The 22,416-nt window shown below is 37.7% G+C and overlaps 1 protein-coding gene across 1 annotated transcript; it reads right to left on the reverse strand.

Annotated features, from left to right (window-relative positions):
• Positions 1–230: 230 nt before the first annotated feature.
• Positions 231–2,717, reverse strand: LOC139868836 (amino acid permease 4-like). Its single transcript, XM_071857179.1, has 6 exons — positions 2,609–2,717; positions 2,238–2,471; positions 2,040–2,133; positions 1,711–1,925; positions 941–1,080; positions 231–872 (listed from the first exon to the last, which is right to left on the reverse strand). Exons 1-6 carry the CDS (start codon positions 2,715–2,717, stop codon positions 231–233), a joined length of 1,434 nt encoding a protein of 477 aa, XP_071713280.1.
• Between the last annotated feature and the right edge of the window lie 19,699 nt (positions 2,718–22,416).

The following is a 22,416-nucleotide window of genomic DNA, read 5'->3' on the forward strand; positions in this document are numbered from 1 at the left end:
TGAAGTTGATTCCATTATATAAATGCATGAATACAAGGGCGGAAATTTAAAAAGCACAAATAAACAAGACAAATAGCTTGTTGTTTAAGCCTTTAGGTTGAGTACATTATAAACATCAAGAACAAAATATGGAACCTCTGGTTTCATTTCCTTAACTTTCTTATGTGCACAAGTCCCACAAATGTTTCTTGACATTTGCGAGTCGAATTAAACCTTGATCGATCAATCGATCAGTGCATATTAGTCTTGAAGGGTTTATAAACCTGCAAATCTTTGATCACACCAGCAATAGACCCTGCAGCAGCACAAATTGAAATAACAAGACAAGATACACTCAACATTTGTGACAAAATCCACTTTTTACTCCATTTTGGTATCTTCTTTTGAACAATGTACATTTCCACCGGAAAATAAACTGTTAGCGGCCAAAACCCGATAGCTCCAAGTATCCCAACAACATCTTCAAAAAACGGCATCAACATAGCAACAATTGTGGTCATACAAACGAACATTGTCCTCCAAATCATTTTAAATGAATTGAGTTTGAAACCGAACACGTTTATTTCTATGAATTTGCTTTTAGGGAAGTATTCTGTAGCAGATTGTTCAACAAAGGCGAATATAGGTTGTGCAAATACTTGGTATGCACCAACAAGGTGGACTATGATAGCGACATTTGCAATATCGACAAGCCAAAAAGGGTCGAAGAATCCAAATCCGGTTAGAAGGTTCCCGGGTGCATGGTCTCCAAAAGCCGCGTAACCAAAGCACCCACAAAGCATGTAGAACATTGTTGTTGTTATTACACTTATTAATGTCGCCCTCTTCATTGTCTTCTGTTCTGTTGATTTTGGTGTGGCTTTGATGGTATCCTGTTTTTAATATAGTTAATCACAATTAGATTAAGATAAATCGAAATTTAAAGAAGTTTAAAATTTACCTCAATTTCAATGAGGACAGTAGAGTAAGAGTAGGCAAAAGCAATGGCACCAAATGCTTGGAAGCTTCTCCATATTTTTTGTGTTTGAGTAACTTCTCCAACACTTATACCACTTAAACTTCCCTTGATTTTCCCATTTTCTATGGATTCAACATTAAATAATTAAAAATAAAAAACTATATACCAGTTCATAATTGAAGAGAAAAAGACAGTATAGTATTCCCTTTGATCGGTTAGTTCTGGGATTATTTGTATTGGGTCTTCTATTAGTTACTATTTCGGGTTCGTTTTAGTGATCCGGTTGCTCAAAGCTCGGTTTTAATTAGCTTTTGCCCTTTGTTTTAGTGATGGGGTTCGTTTTTCTGCTTCCGAGTATTGCAGTGCTTTTGTTTAGTCTGTATCTTTGTTCGTCTTTTTATCTATAGATGAAAAGACTTTGTTTTTAATGTTATCGTTATTTTGACAAAAAAAGTATTCCCTTTGAATGAATATATTAATAAATTAACGTTTTTTCAGCTATAAGTTTTCCCCCCTACTTGACCGATAACAAAACAAGTATATTAAAGGATTTTAGAATTTTGGCCATTTCAAATTTTTGGGCCTTGTTTCATTGTCTATTGCGCACACCTCAAAGACGCCCTCTTTGTACTCTCAACCTCATGGTAGAAATGACACCTTGATACCGCTATAGTTATCATTCGTGTATACAATAATATTTATATTAAAATGTATATGTATATGTATATAATACTCCGTATATAATATTGTACCAGAAAATTTGGCAATTCCAAGGGCGAGACCAATGGCGGAGTAAGTGAAGGACATGACAGCAGCAACCATTGAAAGCCATGAAATCTCATGAAAATTTGGTATTTGAGATAACAAAATTTCAACAACACCAAATAATACCATAAATGGAGTTCCTGATACTCCACATGCACCATCATGTCCCTTCTCATGGAAGCAATTTGATCTATTTATTGACCTTCATTTTAATTACCATAAATAAAATAATACTCCATTAGCTACCATGAAAATAATGATTATAACTAATTAATTAGTATCACATAATAATAAGTATATATATACATATACATACACCATGCTAATAGAGGCTGCAATTGTGTATCCAATTGTAGTTCCAGTAAGATTGAAGTACTGAATGAAGCCACATATCTTGAATTTGAATCCACCTGAGTTATTAATATAACCAAATTGAAAATTTATCATATTAGAAAGATACAATATGATTCAATTTAAGTTGAATAGATTCAATTAGTAGTTAAATTGTACACACCAAGATTTGACTTGACAGCTTCCATGTAAGTATAGTTTCGCTTTCCAGTAATCGGGTCACCAGTGCGATAACATGACGCAAGAAGGCAAGAACAGTAATACGTTATGAACGAAAACATGAACAGAACAGTGGGTCCCGCAATCCAACCTAACTGTGCAGTCGCCCACGCCAATGCTAGCACACCTGACCCTATTACCGCTGTGATTATATGTGCACTAGCACTCCAAAGACTTCCTGCACGTATGAATATATATGTATCCCACTTTCAAAATATAACCAAAACAGAACAAATAAAGAACATTCTACTTTTATTTCAAATTTGAATTTTTGAATATTTAGTGATAAGGTGCAAGTTATAATGTTATTATTACCGGTTCTTTTGGGACGGCCATCGTCGTCAAAAAATGTGGAGGGGACTTGTTCAGAAGACAAGTCTCCCGAAACTTCAAAGCCTTGATGAAAATTTGCATCAGTTTTCATTTTGCACGCTTATGTAAATCTATTTATTTATTTCAAAAGATTAAAAAAATAGGTACTTCGAAATGAATATGTTTTGAAATGCATAGTGATACTAGTCTGTACGTCTATATATATGAAGAACAAGCAACATGCCAAATACATGGTAAACAAAATAAACCAAAATGCTACATTTTGAAATCTGGTGACCATCTTTTTATGAATTAAGTTGTAACACGCCAAAAGAAGAAATAAGAATCACATGATTTAATGTTGATAATTAAATAGATTGAAGAATAATAATGGTTGTTTTGATGAATTAAAGTTAAAAGATGGAATATGATTGTAAGGAGCTAAAGGAATCTCATTTGCCAGTCAAACGACGAATTGAGTGCCAAACAAATTTAAGTATTTCTATGAATATACTGCGTAATAAAAAAATAAATAGATAATATAATAATTAATTATACGTAATAGATCGAGAGAAAACACATACTCCTGCATCGAGTTCAAATGTACAGCTGAGAGTTCAAAGACGAATCAGGGGCGGAACATAAGGTATTCCAAAGGGGGCGCCCGTCCCTCATGGATTTAACGGGAAAAAAGATTTTACACTAAAAAAAAAATTAACCAAAAAATAAGGTTTTTTTTTATTGTTTGCCCTTGCTGACAATGAAAAATTTATTAAATTTTTAGACTCGCCCCCTCTGTAGTCGGGTTCAAGTTCCGCCACTACCAGGGGCGGAACTTAGTTATATCCGGAGGGGGTGCCCGCCCTCTCCGGATTTGAAAAAAAAAAAAATTTACACTAAATTTTTTATTTTTTATTTACTAAAAAATAAGGTTTTTTTTTTAGTGTTTAACCTCCTGGCATTGAAACTTTTATTAAATTTTTACATTCGCTCCACCTGTGTCCGGGTTCAAGTTCCGCCACTGGCCACTACCTGCATCGAAACTTGTCGGGAGACGTAAGTACGTAAAATTAAATTAAACAAAATCAAAATTGTGCTCTATAATTTCGGGTTTATAACAAATAACAATTGTGCCTAGCCCATACTTTCATTTCAGTTTTTTTCATTTCTATTTCATTATTTATAATAACAATATATATATATATATATATATATATATATATAGGGGGCATGTTCAAACGAGAACCACAAAAAAGGCGAGAACTGCGAGAACTTTTTAATTTCTCAGTTTTTATGCATTTATATTCAACAAATTACGTGCAAATGTTAATTAATGTTCATATTGTAGCGACCCGACAAAATCGTCATTGACGGCGCCGTCTACTTAGGTCCCGTTACGTGGTCATAAGTCCTTAAGATGACGTTTGACCAAAAATATGTCGCATTCATTTCAAATGTAAAGGACGTTTCAAGTTTACAAAAGTAGTTCAACGACTAGTTACATTACAATGTTTAACGTACAATTGAAACCTATGCGACACAATTTAAAAACAAGTCAAGGGCTCCAAATATGCATGTATACTCGACATCCAAGCAAGTATCAAAAAGAGTGCGGAAGCATGTATCATATAGCATTCAGGGACCTGAGAAAACATAGAGAATCTGTCAACGAAAACGTTGGTGAAATCATAGGTTTAGTAAATGAGTATGTAAGTAAAATAAGTTGAACCACAAGTTATAGTATAAGTCGATTTTCCGAATCGTTTGAATTCCATAAGTATTGTTGTTTACCGAGCACCCAATTATCAAAGCTTAACCGTATCATTTACCTCAGCATAAAAGTGTTAGAACATACACCGTACCAGAATATATTTCATTCGCTTAACGGTAGCGAACCGTCCGAATGAGGGTTAGTCAAACCCGTATGGATCCACACAACATAGTCTCGCTTACATCATCTGATGTAATTAATGATAATTGAATTGAGGGTTTTCGTTCAAACTCGTCCATATCTTTGTATTCGTATTCGTGTTCGATGTATAAAAGTATGAAAGGTATATATACATATGAAATGTATATAAGTATGTAACGTATATGTTTCTCAGCCCACGATTTAAAAATATAAAAGTTGTTGAAAAAGTGGGACTATGATCTCACCTCGAGTGCACGAGTATAAAAGTACTTCACAACGTAAACGTGTGCATGAAAGTTGCTTAGCCTTGACCTAAACAAGTAAGTTGTATCAATTTACCGGTTACGACACAAGGTCGGGTGAAATGTGTTCAATTAGTCCTATGGCTCGTTACGACTCGATTATATAGCATGTGAATCAAATTGTCAAGTTTCATGCAAGAATCAAATATAAAATAAGATTAGAGCGATTGCATAAGTGTTTTGTTAAGTTTGACTAAAAGTCAAACTTGGTCAAAGTCAACGAAAAAGTCAATGGGGTCGGGTCGGGTCCCGAACTATTTTCATGAGCTTAGAAATCATATATGAGCATGTTGTCCAAGTTTCATGTTGATCGGGGGTGTGTAGCATAGCAAACATTATTCAAAAATCGACAAAATTGGACAGACCACTTTGGCGCGCCGCGCGGGTATATGGCGCGCCGCGCCATTACCTGTGCAGAGAATTTTGGCAGTTTTCACACGCAAGCACGAATCCAACTTCAATACCCATAAATCCTAAACCGTAAACATCCAAAACAAGAATCTTATATCGTTGGAAAGGTATTTTGACAAGGAATACAACTAACTATTTTTCACCAAGCAAAAACATCAATTACAATAACCGAAAACTCGTCAATTGATCAATAAAGGTTTATTTTCAAAGTTCAAGTTCATCAAATGCATTTTAAGTTTCGGGAATCCAATTCACACATATGATATGCCGTTTGAAGGTAATGAAACGTGCATTACAACTAATCACTTACTAACAACATTTCATGGCATCCAAAGTATCAAAAGTTCATTTCAAGTTCATCAAACCCTAATCAAGAATCACAAAATCAATAATCATGTTAACGCAAGGTTTTCATATCATCCAACATACCAAAACGAAACTAACGATGCTAGTAACACTTTTAACACAATGGGTTTAACATCTAACAACATTTAATCAATCAAAATCAAAGATTAAACTAACCCATTTCAAGTGTTCATGCTAGTTACACCAAATAACAAGATCGAGCATACAAATTACATACACGACATCACAATGAGCCATAGACACTAACTAACATCATTTTAAGTCAAAAACACGAATTTAGAGAAATCTAGAGTTTTAGAAATGTTACCCAAACGAGATGAAATTGGTACCAAAATGTAGAGGATGAAGAGAGGATCACGAATATGTAATTTGTTTTGATGTTGGCCTCCTAGATCGAATTTAGATGATGATTGAATGAATTGGGTGTTATGGTTGTTCTTGCAACTAGAGAGAAAAGGAGGAGAAAGGAGGTGGAAGGTGGATGGAAATGAATGGATGAGAATGGTGGGTTGACTAGTTGACCTAGTCAACTAGTTTTCCCACTTGACAGCTTCGGTCCCTCAAGTTTCAAAGCGGGTGCGTGAATTAACCGAACGAATATTTTAAAAAACGCTAAAGTAACCGAGAGATGTTATAATTAAATAACAGAAATATTAAGAACGTTAGTTAACGAAAACTACGAATTTAAATAACGAAAGATATTATTTAAAAAAAAAATAGTGTTAAAAATAAATTTTAACGGAAAAACGCGGGATGTTACATTACCTACACCTTAAAAGAAATTTCGTCCCGAAATTTAGTTGGAAGTAATAGTCGATGTCTCTTACTCGAGACCTTACGTTGTCAATGCTATGAATAAGTGAAGATACGTCCTTGGGCATTCTCATGAACTTTGACATTCGGGATTTCACGTTGTATTAAGGCTTGATTTTTCGATCCACAATTTCAACCGGTTTTCCCACGAAGGGGAGTTTGTCATCAATAGTAAGTTTATCTAGAAGGATAGCACGTTCCTGTTACGCAGGATACGTCTCTAAGTTTGTTACACGAAATGTAAGGTAAACGGAAACCTTAATTGAGTCAGGAGACCTATACGGTAGGAGGCGGTTCCAATACGCCCCAAGATTTTAGAAGGATCAATATTGCGGATATAGCTTCCCTTGATTTCCCGAACGGATTACACCTTTCCAAGGTGCGGTTTTTCAATATTACACAATTGCTGGCTGGGAATTTGGAAGGTTTATGCCTAACATTGGTATAGTCCTTTTTGGCGACTACGGGCCGTCTAGAGCCCTTCTCGGACATGAACTATCTCAACGGTCATTTCTTGAATGATTTCGGATTCGGTGATTTGCTTGCCACATGCTTTGGTCCAACGAATAGGGGTATAACATTTGCGGTCACATAGGGTTTTGGAAGTGCGGCGTTAATACACGAATGATAACTACCGTAGTGAGAGGAATCAACTAAAAGCGACAATACGAGTTGGTAACCTTTCTTTCCTAGATTTGAATCGTGCGTTTGCTTGTTCCGTCAGTTTGCGGATGATACGTGGTACTCATGTTTAAACGTGTTCCCAAGGCTTCTTGTAATACTAGAAGTGAAACGAGTATTTCAATCTGGGATAATTGACAATGGTACACCGTGTTGGAATAGAATTTATTAAGATATGTTCGAACAAGTTAGTTAGGGCTCGAAAGCGTCTGTTGGGACAAGTTTCTTATCGGCTACTGAAAATGTTCGTCTGGGCCCCCCCTCGCGGTGAATACTAGTAATACATGAAGAGTCTCTTTCTTCGTTGAGGATTTAGATATAAAGGTTTCCTTATACGGAAGTACGAAAGAAAAGATAGGAGTGAAATGAGAACTTAGAATAGGATGAGTTTATGTCTTGAGGTAGCCACATCGCGCATCTAGTGGTCAAATGTTGAGACGGGGTGGGAAACGAGATAGTACACGTAGTTGTATAGTTCGGAGTTGAGTAGTAATACTAGACGGTAACGGTGAAATAACAGAGTTATGTAATGTGGTACGTGATGACGAGAAGGTTGATTGAATCCATGATTAAGTACTCAAATTCTTCGTGTAAAATGACGAATTTCAGTTTACTTGATTTCGAGTCGAGAGAGTATGCCCTTCCGGCGTTCAAGTAGAAATATTTCCATTTTTGGTTCCATCTTGTGCTATACGAATTTAGCTAGCAAAGTTGGTGTGAATAATCACGGTCAAGGTTCGGGAATGGAGAGGTTTAAATTTCTCTTAGTGAGTTAACGAGGTTAAAGATCGTACAACGCGAGAAGAAGTCGGAAATGAATCTTCGGTAATAACCAGCGAGATCTAAGATTTTACGAATACAAGTCAGAGTTGTGAGGGTTTCCCGATTACGTGTGGCTTCGATTGCGAGATTTTATTGTAATACCCTGACCACTAACAACATGGTCTAGAAATTGGACTTTGTTTAACCAAAGTTCACACTTGGAGATTTTGGTATAGAGTTGCTCTTTCCTCAAGAGTTCAAGCGTAAGACAAAGATGTTGTTCGTTTTCTTCTTTGCTTGAATTGAATAGGTTAAAACATCACCTATGAATATGATGACAGATCTGTCTAGATAAGTTTACATATGTAGCGACCCATCAGGCCCATCAGGCCCATGAATACGGAGGAAGCCTTTGTTAAACTGAACGACACTATAAGAAATTCATAACTATCGTAACGAATTTTGAAAACCGTTTTGGAGATAACCGGAATGGGGGTCGATTTTGGAATACACACGGAATTCTTGTGATTGATCAAGAGGTCATCGGTACGGGAAAGAGAATATCGGTTCTTAACCGGAAATTATTTAGTTCACGATAATCTATACACATGTAAGGGATCATTTTCTTCTTAACGAATAGGTTTTGAGTTCCCTAGTTCTATAGGTGTCAAGTCAAAATTCAAATTCTCCACCCAAAAAGTTTAACGTAATAGTTTTCCGTCGGTCACTTGAATGGCATAGGTAGTGTCTAGGGGATATGGTGGTGTGCAAAGAGTACGAGTCAAGGCCTTGGTTATAAAACGTCTAACGGTACCCGAATTGAATAAACATGAAATATAAGGGTTGTTGAGAAGAAACGTACCCTTGACTAGTTGTCATCTCGGGCTTCCTCGGTGTTAATGTTGAAAGCACGGCCGCGTGTATTGGGGTTTGTCTTCTTCTCCGGGCACGCATTCTTAAAATGACCCGGTTGGCCACATTCGAAACAAACGCCCGTCCGGTGTGCATTGGGCGCCTTTTGGGCGACGGCGGCGACACTCCTACAATCGTTGGCCGTATGACCACTTCCTTGGCACCGGTGGCAAGTTAACTTACCACATTCACCATAATGACGGTTGCGGCATTTGTTGCAAGATGGTAGACTTCCGGCATAGCCTTTCTTGTCGTTGGAGGTGAAAGGCTTCTTGGCGGGGTTGTTGTTGTAGTTGCTCAATTCGGGGGCTTCCCATTTTCTTTTGTTGCCACCCGACTTATCCTCGGCTTTATATGCCGACACCTCAATTTCGTCCACTGTTTCGATCAATTGGCGGGCCATATTCAAAGCCTCTTGGTGATTAGCGGGTTTGGATGACATTACTCCTTGTTTGATGCTCTTAGGAAGACCATCCATGTACAGCTCAACCCTTAGAGACTCGGTACTCACGAGATTTGGGCACATCAAGGCTAGCTCAGAAAATCGTTGATTATAGGCCTTTAGGTCATTCCCGACCGCTTTTAAAGTTCTTAGCTCGTGTTCAAGCTTGCGGGTCTCTTCGCGCGGGAAGTATTCGGTGATCATCTTTCCTCTTAAGTCGACCCAAGAGAGAGCGTGGGCTTCGTGGATACCCACCGATTGTACATACGTATTCCACCATGTGAGAGCGATACCGGCGAAGGTGTGAGTGGAAAATCTGACCTTGTCTTGGTCCCGACAACCGCTTATGCTAAAGACGGCTTCCATTTGCTCAAACCATCGGGTGAGCACTACCGGTCCCCCGGTTCCATCAAAAGTGTGAGGTTAGCACCCCATGAAGTTCTTATAGGAGCACCCTTCGTTTGAATTACCGGCTCCATTGTTGTTGTAGTTGTGATTATTGTTATTGTTATTGTTGTTGGAAGAGTGACCGGCCATGGCCGCATCCACGGCGGTGGCTATCATTCGTTGTAGAGCTTGTTCGGGAGTTTCGGGAGGAGCGCGTCGACGAGCCATTGTTCCTTCAAGACACAAGAATATCGTTGGTTAGTATTCTCAATAATACCAACCGTGATATGGAATAAGGATAAAGAGAAAATTTCCTTAACCCGCCTTAAATTCTTTATGTCATAATGTCGGAACGTCCATGTGAACCACCGTAATATAATCCGGGAAATTATATTACCCTGATTCACATGTGCATTTAACGTTACTTCATAAAGTCAAGGTGGCTTGTCAATCAAATTTAACAACGTGATATCAAGATCGAATAAGAGTTAGATATGATAGGAGTGTTCGAGTATAATGCACAAATAGTCAAGTAGTTCCTACTTCAGTCTATATGCCGGTTGTAGTCTAGATTCACTAATGTACCCTATGACTCGGGGTCGACACCAATGAACTCTAAATCCCTACAACCAACACTCTGATACCATCTGTAGCGACCCGACAAAATCGTCATTGACGGCGCCGTCTACTTAGGTCCCGTTACGTGGTCATAAGTCCTTAAGATGACGTTTGACCAAAAATATGTCGCATTCATTTCAAATGTAAAGGACGTTTCAAGTTTACAAAAGTAGTTCAACGACTAGTTACATTACAATGTTTAACGTACAATTGAAACCTATGCGACACAATTTAAAAGCAAGTCAAGGGCTCCAAATATGCATGTATACTCGACATCCAAGCAAGTATCAAAAAGAGTGCGGAAGCATGTATCATATAGCATTCAAGGACCTGAGAAAACATAGAGAATCTGTCAACGAAAACGTTGGTGAAATCATAGGTTTAGTAAATGAGTATGTAAGTAAAATAAGTTGAACCACAAGTTATAGTATAAGTCGATTTTCCGAATCGTTTGAATTCCATAAGTATTGTTGTTTACCGAGCACCCAATTATCAAAGCTTAACCGTATCATTTACCTCAGCATAAAAGTGTTAGAACATACACCGTACCAGAATATATTTCATTCGCTTAACGGTAGCGAACCGTCCGAATGAGGGTTAGTCAAACCCGTATGGATCCACACAACATAGTCTCGCTTACACCATCTGATGTAATTAATGATAATTGAATTGAGGGTTTTCGTTCAAACTCCTCCGTATCTTTGTATTCGTATTCGTGTTCGATGTATAAAAGTATGAAAGGTATATATACATATGAAATGTATATAAGTATGTAACGTATATGTTTCTCAGCCCACGATTTAAAAATATAAAAGTTGTTGAAAAAGTGGGACTATGATCTCACCTCGAGTGCACGAGTATAAAAGTACTTCACAACGTAAACGTGTGCATGAAAGTTGCTTAGCCTTGACCTAAACAAGTAAGTTGTATCAATTTACTGGTTACGACACAAGGTCGGGTGAAATGTGTTCAATTAGTCCTATGGCTCGTTACGACTCGATTATATAGCATGTGAATCAAATTGTCAAGTTTCATGCAAGAATCAAATATAAAATAAGATTAGAGCGATTGCATAAGTGTTTTGTTAAGTTTGACTAAAAGTCAAACTTGGTCAAAGTCAACGAAAAAGTCAATGGGGTCGGGTCGGGTCCCGAACTATTTTCATGAGCTTAGAAATCATATATGAGCATGTTGTCCAAGTTTCATGTTGATCGGGGGTGTGTAGCATAGCAAACATTATTCAAAAATCGACAAAATTGGACAGACCATTTTGGCGCGCCGCGCGGGTATATGGCGCGCCGCGCCATTACCTGTGCAGAGAATTTTGGCAGTTTTCACACTCAAGCACGAATCCAACTTCAATACCCATAAATCCTAAACCGTAAACATCCAAAACAAGTATCTTATATCGTTGGAAAGGTATTTTGACAAGGAATACAACTAACTATTTTTCACCAAGCAAAAACATCAATTACAATAACCGAAAACTCGTCAATTGATCAATAAAGGTTTATTTTCAAAGTTCAAGTTCATCAAATGCATTTTAAGTTTTGGGAATCCAATTCACACATATGATATGCCGTTTGAAGGTAATGAAACGTGCATTACAACTAAACACTTACTAACAACATTTCATGGCATCCAAAGTATCAAAAGTTCATTTCAAGTTCATCAAACCCTAATCAAGAATCACAAAATCAATAATCATGTTAACGCAAGGTTTTCATATCATCCAACATACCAAAACGAAACTAACGATGCTAGTAACACTTTTAACACAATGGGTTTAACATCTAACAACATTTAATCAATCAAAATCAAAGATTAAACTAACCCATTTCAAGTGTTCATGCTAGTTACACCAAATAACAAGATCGAGCATACAAATTACATACACGACATCACAATGAGCCATAGACACTAAATAACATCATTTTAAGTCAAAAACACGAATTTAGAGAAATCTAGAGTTTTAGAAATGTTACCCAAACGAGATGAAATTGGTACCAAAATGTAGAGGATGAAGAGAGGATCACGAATATGTAATTTGTTTTGATGTTGGCCTCCTAGATCGAATTTAGATGATGATTGAATGAATTGGGTGTTATGGTTGTTCTTGCAACTAGAGAGAAAAGGAGGAGAAAGGAGGTGGAAGGTGGATGGAAATGAATGGATGAGAATGGTGGGTTGACTAGTTGACCTAGTCAACTAGTTTGCCCACTTGACAGCTTCGGTCCCTCAAGTTTCAAAGCGGGTGCGTGAATTAACCGAACGAATATTTTAAAAAACGCTAAAGTAACCGAGAGATGTTATAATTAAATAACAGAAATATTAAGAACGTTAGTTAACGAAAACTACGAATTTAAATAACGAAAGATATTATTTAAAAAAAAAATATAGTGTTAAAAATAAATTTTAAAGGAAAAACGCGGGATGTTACACATATCATTAACAAATATATGTTCATTACCACAAATTACATGTTAAATTGTTAATTGTAGACGCTGAGAGAGGATCTTAGAATCAACCTAACACGATCTAGAGGCGGAATAACAATAGAAAGAGCTTAAACGAATATCTATGGGTTTTCGGGTTCGTACAAGTCAAACCAAGACTAGATCTTGATAAACACGAAGCCTAGACTGACATTCTGTGGTATTTGGACATGAAGATTGAGAGAGACTCGACCAAGAAGTGTTTTCGTGTATGTATTATGTGCTGAGTTGTTTTTTTTAATTAATGAAGATTAATTAGGCTTAAATACCTCAGTTCCTATGTCGGTCGACAGTGAATGACAGTCGGTCGACTGACCATGTCAGTCGGCCGACTGTCGAATAATATTACGAATCATATTTAAACGTTTACAAATATAAAATAACACATCGACAATCAACGTTTAACAATATTACAGGTTACAACATGATCGAATAAAACGTTAAAGTTCATGGAACTAGGGATTACAAAATATGCACTAACAAACTGTAACAGACTCGTCCCACATCGGTGGGAGAGGAAAACAAAGCACTCCTTATAAGGGTGTGGATACCTCTTCTGGTATGACGCGTTTTGAGGGTGTTTACCCGAGAAGCAAATCCGTGAGGTAGAAGTTCGATCCGGGGTTGTACTCATGTGCGGGTAGCCCGTCGGTGATCGGCTTGTGTCCAAAGCGGACAATATCATACTACGGGCTGATGGTGATGTTACTTATGGTATCAGAGCTAGGGCCCGCATCGATGTGCACTGCGGGGACGCAGTGTCCCGAAGGGGGGGAGAGTTGTAACAGACTCGTCCCACATCGGTGGGAGAGGAAAACAAAGCACTCCTTATAAGGGTGTGGATACCTCTTCTGGTATGACGCGTTTTGAGGGTGTTTACTCGAGAAGCAAATCCGTGAGGTAGAAGTGCGATCCGGGGTTGTACTCGTGTGCGGGTAGCCCGTCGGTGATCGGCTTGTGTCCAAAGCGGACAATATCATACTACGGGCTGATGGTGATGTTACTCAAACTCCCCCTAAGACCTAGTTCCTCATAAGTCTTCGATCTGCTTCAATCTCTGTACGGATCTGTAACCATATTATTCAAATAGCAAACCTTTGCAACACGAATGTACTGTTGTGCTTGAACTCTATTTTCTGGCCTGTACAGCATCCGATTGTAGTACAATGTGAAGATGTCAGCTTCACAGCAATTTTTCAACCAAACGGGATCTAAAACCCGTATCGAGTCTGTCTCATCTTCCTTCAATTTGTCCAAAACGATGACTGCCTCATCTGAGCGTTCATCGTAGTACCACCAGCGAAAACGTGGGCTAAAGTTCTGCGGCATTTTCATCACAGGAACCTTTCTCATATAATTTACTGGCTTGTATTTGACAATCTTTCTTCGTTCGCCCGTTTTCTTGTTTGTTCGATAAGTGATTGTGGGAAATTGAGGGCTGAATCCCTCAAAGTTCTTTGACAAGTACGAGTGTCTTATCTTCTTGCAGACAATATTAGGAATTCCGTCATAATCCCTATATAACATTTTGAGCCTAGCCACTTGCATAAATTCAAAGTACGGTAGAGACGTGAACTCGTATCCATGTTTGATGTAATCCACTCCGTACTCCTTCTTTATTGCGTATATATTCAACTCTTTAATGTAGGCCCACGCAATTATTTTTCCTTTAGCCAAAAGATTCGCCGATCTATTAATGTAATTCATCCATTCAGGTTCCGGCGCTGGCTTCTCACAATATTTTCTGATCCTCAACATGATCTTCCACTCAGCTTCTAGAACTTCTATCTTTTCTTTATTTATCTTGACCGGTAAAAACCCTGGAGGCAAATCTTTGGTCTTTTCTTTTTCTTCGCATTTACGGTTTAGAAGCTCTTCATTCATTTTGAAGTAGTCTTGAAATGTAGGTAGATCTTTATCGTTATTACATTCGTACTCTGGAAAATCACCTATTGGTTCATCTTCAATAATTACTTCATCAAAATCTTTGTCGTTTTCATTACTTACGACAATTTCCTCAAAATCATCACTAGAATCGTAACGATTCTCAAAAGATGAGCTAGCAGTTGCGTCAGCTGAAGTACTTGCTTGTTGCTCTTGACGCACTAGCTCGGCCTGCTCCTCAGCGCTTAGATCCGGCGGGATCTCCCCTTCTTCTAAATCATCAAATACAACTGAGTGATTCAGACGATCCTGCTTTGCCAAAAAATCACGTAAAGAATAATCAATATTTAGAGGAATTACTGACAGTGGGTTCTCGCTTGTGCCTTTAGCAATATCCAAACCTAGCTCATCCTCGCCTTGATCGTTAAAATTACCAAAGTCTATATCCTCCTCGAGATCAACAGCCTCAATATCGAAATTATTTTCCCACTCAAGCACCTTCGAAAGTGCCTTGTTCGCTGTAGTCTCAGCCTTTACAATCAGAAAATTCTGAGCATCAAACTTAGTTTGTAACTTCTTCAATTCAACCTGTTGATCTTCAACCTGCTTGGTCAGTTTGGCAATCTCAGCATCCTTTCTTCTCTCTCGTTCATCAGCTTTTTCTTTAAACTTTTCAAATTCAGAAGCCATATTGACAACCTTCTCACTTAATATAGAAACCGCAGCATCTTGTGTAATAGCAGTCGTGGATGCAGCAGCATGAACTCCTGTATCAGTTTCAGCACGTGTTTCTTGAGTAGTAGCAGCTGAAGGTTTTCGTTGTGGTTGTGATTGCTGTGATTGTCGCTGTTCAGTAGCGGAGGACGACTCAGTCCTTTTTGCCTTCTTAATGAATCTTATGCGCCTCTGCTTCGGCTTTGTTGTAACCGAAGGACCCTCAGATTGTTTTCGCTTTCTCAGCTCGAATTGATCAGGGTCAAGGTCATCTCCTTCATCGTCTTCATCAAATAGTATCTGTTCAATTGGAACAACTGGCGGTGGCTGATTAACCTCTTGATCGTCTTCACCAACTGCGACGATATCATCTTCATTACCAGACGTACTGTTCTCATGACGACAGGCAGCACCTGGTGGACATACATAGTTTTCATTTGCGAGGTGGCCAACCAATCTCTTGAATGGTTCATCCGGACCTCTCTTTTGCTTGACTCGATTGAAAGTCAAATCGTTCAGATGATTCAGCTTAATCTCATCCTCCCAAACCTTATTCAAACCTTGCACTTGCTTTTCAATCATCACCTGCAAGAACCTAGGAAACATTAAGTGGCTCTTCTTTTTCACGTTCACCAACATGCTTCTGAAAATTACTTCGGAGAAGTTGAAGTCCGCATGAAGAACTAGTGCTGCAAACATTGAGCTATAAGTCTCATTCAGCTCATCAAAACTGCCTACCATTGGACTCATGCATCTCAACAACACCAAAGTTAGGTATTTGTATTGATGACATAATCGAGTTCTCTTAACAGCTCCTTTCATTGGATCACCAGAGTATCCACATCTTACTAGACACCTTCGGACCTTAGTTCTATTCAGTGTGACTGGCATAGAATCATTATCTGGAAAACCTAAGTCTTCACGAACTGTCTGTGCCGAGATCTTTACAATTGTACCACCAACGCTGCTTCGTATCACCTTTCTTCCTTGTTCAGTGACGATAGAAGCATTGTTCCAGAATTCTCGTTGGTGTGAGTAGTATGCCTTGCATTCTAGAGTTATTGCAGTATGAATCCTGGACCTTTTCAAGAATTTGATAATATCAACGAAGCCTTCCTTTGCTTCAGGTCCTTCCTCGTTTAGACATGCCTCTAGATTGGCATTTTCGCTTGCTGTCAGGCCTGGAAGATTCTTGGACAGAATCACCTCTTCCTCATGTACGTCTTCGTTCACTGGACTACCTAGTTGAGCCATTTATTCTGCCATACAAACATATATACAATAATCGAAAAGCGTTAAATCGAAAACCATAAAAAAATACAGGAAACAACAGTCGGTCGACATACTATGTAATTCGGTCGATTTTCAAGGACAGTCGACCGACATTTATACAAGTCGATCGACTTGTAAAGTCGCCCGGCATAAGGTAAGTTGGTCGACTTAGGAGGTCAATCGGTCGACTGAACGACGAAACAAAACACAGATCGGAACACAAATTCGTCGATTTAATGTGGTTTTGTCTCAATCAATGACTAATACAAGTACAGAGGAGGCCGATTTACATTATCTAACCAACAATTAACATTAACAAGTCCTAAACAACACAAAACGAATCAAAAAAAAAAAATAAGCAAGAAACCTCAATAACTTTCGATTTTGAAGGAGTTACCTCGATTGGATTACGGCGCTGGAATCACGAAACAAAGTTGTATAAGAAAAACACGATCAAAAACTCCTTCTTACAAAATCTGAATTTTTTGGTAAATCAACACAATCGCACGAAATAAAGAACATCGGCCGTCTGAGGGCCTTTTATACCCAGCTCGACAATCGGTCGACTAAGTGATTATGTCGACCGACATATGTGACAATCGGTCGATACACGTGACAAACGTCCGACATATGTAACAAGCAAGTAAGTCGGTCGATTTTTGTTCAATGTCGACCGACTTATAGTACAAATTGGTCGACTGTCTCCTCCTAATTAAAAAATTATTTTTCGATACATAACCCCCGATAATTCCCTCTATTCACATCCACTGGCTGATTTTACACGCAAAATATTTTCGTTTTGAAGACTTTAACAAGTTTATGATTTGAGATGTGTAGTTCGTTTCTTTTTGACGTCGAGACACTATTTGTAACTTCAAGGAAATATACACATATTCACATAAGCAAACAAATAAAATGTTTTTGTATTTTTCAAAATAAATATCAACACACTGAAAAATCTTTTTGTAGTTTTTAGGATTTTAAAACATTTCACAATAACAATGCAAATGAAGTACAATTCATGTCAGAAAGTCAATGATCAAGGTTAAGAAAGATCCAAGATTGTATGGCATAAAACATGTTATTTACAGGAAGCAGTTTCTGTAAGTCATAAACCTAAAGAAGCTAAATTATCAAAATGTATACATGTTCAATTAACATTCAGGCAACAGTATGTACACAAAATTTCACAAGTAAAAGCAAACAATAACAGAGAAAAGATTTTAACATGGTTTCTAGATTCATTAAACTTTTACAGACTTTCCTCTTAGACATTTTGATGATCAAGTTAATTAATTACATTAACATATTGCTATGTTAGATTCAATCGTTGACTTAGACATCATTTGAGATCGCACGATTTATTAGGTAGTCAATTGAGCACAAGTCTATTGACGCTTTCCGTTACCACAAGCACATACGATAGGTCTAATTGAACAGGAAGATTCTCATAGTAATTTTTGGAATATCCCTGTCAGCCATTAGCTTCTATCGTAACGTATACTTTTCAATTCATATGATTCTGATGGATCTCATAGTATATTCAATATTCTATCAATCGTGCAATCAACCAACTGCTATCAATCTCATTCCTTCTTTATTATTAAAGTTATCGGAGGAAACGGAATGAAAGATGTAGCTTTCTTAATAAGTAAGTATTCAGAATATCTCTCTGAAAATATCTTTCACTGTCTAGGCCTTAATGGGTACAGTCCCATATCACAGACAATGATAATAAGTCCAATAGAATGGTTTTGTTGAAGTATGAATGATTTAAGTTCTTCTTGGTAATCTTCACACTCATTTGTATTTTTGCAAAGACTTCTCTTCTCGATTTCATCATTATCTTGACCTTGATATTTTCGTCTTCCATGATTTCACTTTTGTTTTCATGATATAATAACTTGATATGCAATGTGTCATTTTTTTTTTTTTTTAAACAACACATTGCAGTCTTGACTTTGATTTAGTTCTCGAATTGACTTCCTTGCGATGAAGATCTCTTTTCTTCATTTATGTATCAATTAACTTAAATCATTCATTCATGGACTGTCTGTAATATAGAACCACACTTTTCAACCCGTTCACAGGAAAGACACTCTCACTGAGATAAACTTACTATTTTGGAGTTTAGGTATGATTCAAGAATTAAAGTTTGATAGAAGTCGGTATGCACAGTCAATCAGAATATTTTTCAACGCTTATTGATCGCTTGAATATCCCAATTAGTCGTGAGACTCAATGGTGCAGCAATTTGGAATTTGCTTGGGGATATTCTACATCATGTGTTTCTAGATTATACGTCATGATAGGGGATACCCTCACCTTTTGTTGATTTCCTCAACAATTTTCTTTAAAGTATGCACCTGTGGTAATTAAGTGACTACCCTCAACCGCTGTAAACCTTTCCATGAGTTCCTTATCAAGATATTTACATGATTGTGATTATGATCATCTCATTCTATGATTAAGTCTGTATCCCATTTTTATTTAGATCAAAATCGTTTTTTTTTTATTTTCTGAATATCTGATGTTGCATCCATTACTCCCCCTAAAATACTAAAAATCTAAAATCTTTTTGGTTTTTGGATTTTAAACACACAGAAACAATCAGAAAGAAAAGAAATATAACCACACAGTATATACAGCTATGCAAGCAGAACACATAAAGTGAAGTTACTCGTTGGTCTCTTCGTCAGGAACGACATCTGACAATATTTTGACACTTAACTCAGTTAACAAGAAATCAAAACGTGGTTTATCAAAAGCTTTTGTGAAAAGATCAGCCCTTTGCGTAGTTGTGCCAATTTGGATAACATCAATTAGCCTTTTCTCATAACAGTCTCGAATAAAATGATATTTAATCCCTATGTGTTTGGTCTTAGAGTGATTCACAGGATTTTTCGTAACAGCTATGGCAGCAGTATTATCAACAAAAATAGGAGTGTTAGAAATATGCAAACCGTAGTCACGAAGCTGCTGTTGTATCCACACAACCTGAGATGCACAGCTTGCTGCAGCAATGTATTCAGCTTCACAAGTGGACAAGGCCACTGCTGTCTGCTTCTTGCACTGCCATGTAACTAGTCTGATTCCAAGGAATTGACAACCTCCTGATGTTGACTTAAAATCTTTCTTGCATCCACCATAGTCGGAATCACTATAAGCCGTCAGTACAAAATCATTATCACAGGGATACCATAGGCCCAAATTCGGAGTTTGCTTTAAATAACGCATAATCTTTTTCACCACAAGCAAATGATGTACATTCGGATTTGCTTGATAGCGAGCACATAAACAAACTGCGAACATGATATCAGGGCGAGACGCTGTTAGATACATCAATGAACCAATGATGGCTCTATATAAGGTTTGATCAACCTTATCACCTTCCTTATCTAGTGTAATCCCGTGATTCACCGATAGCGGCGTCCTTGCAGGACGTTCATCTTCCATTTTGAATCTTTTCAGAATATCTGATACATATTTTGTCTGATGTAAAAAGATACCCTGATTTGTTTGTACAACCTGAATACCAAGGAAGAATTTGATAGTTCCCATTGAACTCATCTTGAACCGTTTCTGCATTACCTCCTCAAAATCATCCACCATCGTCTTATCTGTAGATCCAAAGATAATATCATCCACGTACACCTGTACTAGCATTATATGCTTGCCCTTTTCTTTGATGAAAAGTGTCTGATCGATGACACCTCTTCTGAAACCATTATCAATCATATAGTTGGACAACGTACCATACCACGCTCTTGGAGCTTGATGAAGCCCATACAGTGCTTTTTCTAGACGATATACCTTTTCTGGAGAGTGTGGATCTGTAAAACCCGGTGGTTGTTTAACAAACACGGTCTCATTGAGAGTCCCGTACAAAAAGGCGCTTTTGACATCCATTTGATAGACCTTGAAGCCTTTAAAAGATGCGAATGCCAAAAATATTCGAATTGCCTCAAGTCTAGCCACTGGTGCAAATACTTCATCATAATCTATATCAGGGATCTGCTGATATCCCTTCACAACCAATCTAGCTTTATTTCGAATTACAATACCTTGCTCGTCTTTTTTATTCTTCCATACCCATCGAAGCCCATAAGGTTTGCAACCATGAGGCGGAGTCACTAGTTTCCATACTCCTAAATGCTTGAATTGCAAAAGCTCTTCTTGCATGGCATTTACCCAATCATCATAAAGAAGAGCTTCCTCAACAGAATTTGGTTCAATTTGACACACAAAGCATGAATATGCATGTAAGAAGAGTTTGCCTGACCTATTTAGTGAAGAATAGAAAGCTTGCTTAACATTCTCAGTTGAAGCTTTCTGATTTTCAGACGTTGAGGCATCATTTGATGGTGCTCCAGAAACTCCTTTCGAATCAACAATAAAATCATCTAAGTGTCGAGGTAGGCCAACTGTTCGTGATGATCTACGAACACCTTCAGGTTCTGGTTGTTCTTCCTGAACTTCTACAATTTGTGGCAGATTATGAACACTTTCGCCACTGTCTATAGGTTGTGACTCCTCTTCAGAATCAGATCCATCATAAGATGGATCATCTTGATAATCACCGGATTCTTCATCATCTTGAACAAGTTGTTGTTGCGGCACTGGGTGATGTTGTGGCGCCGTTTGAGATTTCGGAACCATTTGTGATGGAGACGTCTGCATTTCATTCAGTAATCTTGCAATAACTTCATCATCAGTAGCAACAGACGGAAGACCAAAAGAATCAAACAAATTTTCATAGTCAAACTGCCATGAAAAACCTTTCCCAGCAAGAATAGCAGCATTTCTTTGAACATCTACTTCGAAATGTTCTTCAACACGTTTAGATACAGTGTTGAAAACTCTTTTGTTTGGATTCCCATAACCAAGAAATATACCAAGAACAGCCTTAGGATTAAATTTTCCTCCAGTATCTCGTATCATGATTGAACACGGTGCACCAAAGGGTTCGAAATGTTTAATGTTAGTCTTCCTTTTATGTAGCAATTCATAGCAAGTTTTTCCATGTCTTTTGACTACTAACAATCGGTTCATTGTATAACATGCTGTAGCCACAGCTTCACTCCAGAAGTTAACCGGTAAACTTGAGTCGGCTAACATAGTTCTCGCAGTTTCTACTAACGTTCTGTTACGTCTTTCAGCAACACCATTTGATTACGGAGTATAAGCTGGACTGAACTGTTGTTGAATGCCTTTCTCATTGCAGAAACTCTCCATCTGCTGATTCTTGAATTCAGTACCATTATCTGTTCGAGTCTTCCTAACCTTTAACTTGTACAAAGATTCCAGCTTCAAAAACAACAACTTTATATTGTCAAACGTGTCAGACTTCTTTTTTAACATCACTACCCAAGAGTATCGTGAGTATTCATCAGTCACCACCAAACAATATGAATCTCCAGAGATGCTTGTTCGATTAATCGGACCAAAAAGATCCATATGTAACAACTCTAGAGGAACAACAATTGAATGATGTTTCTTTGTTGCATGTGACTTTTTAGTCTGTTTCCCTTTCTTACACGGAAGACATCCTTCAGGAATTTGAAAACTCTTAACATTTACTCCCTCAATCATATTATTATGAACAAGATTGTTCATCTTTCTCAAGCTCAAATGACCCATACGCTTGTGCCATGAAATTGATTCTTGTTCTGTAGCTTTGGATATGAAAGCTTGATGACCTGTTGCAGCTTTAACATGGGCTGTTGACATATCCAAAATATACAAATCTTTATTTCTGGGAGCTGTCATAAGAATCATCTCTTCCGGTATTACATACTCTTTCTTCAAAATATAGCATGTTTGATCATCAAAAGCAACCT

The sequence above is a fragment of the Rutidosis leptorrhynchoides genome, chromosome 9, assembly GCF_046630445.1.
Source record: "Rutidosis leptorrhynchoides isolate AG116_Rl617_1_P2 chromosome 9, CSIRO_AGI_Rlap_v1, whole genome shotgun sequence".
Taxonomy (NCBI): Eukaryota; Viridiplantae; Streptophyta; class Magnoliopsida; order Asterales; family Asteraceae; genus Rutidosis; species Rutidosis leptorrhynchoides.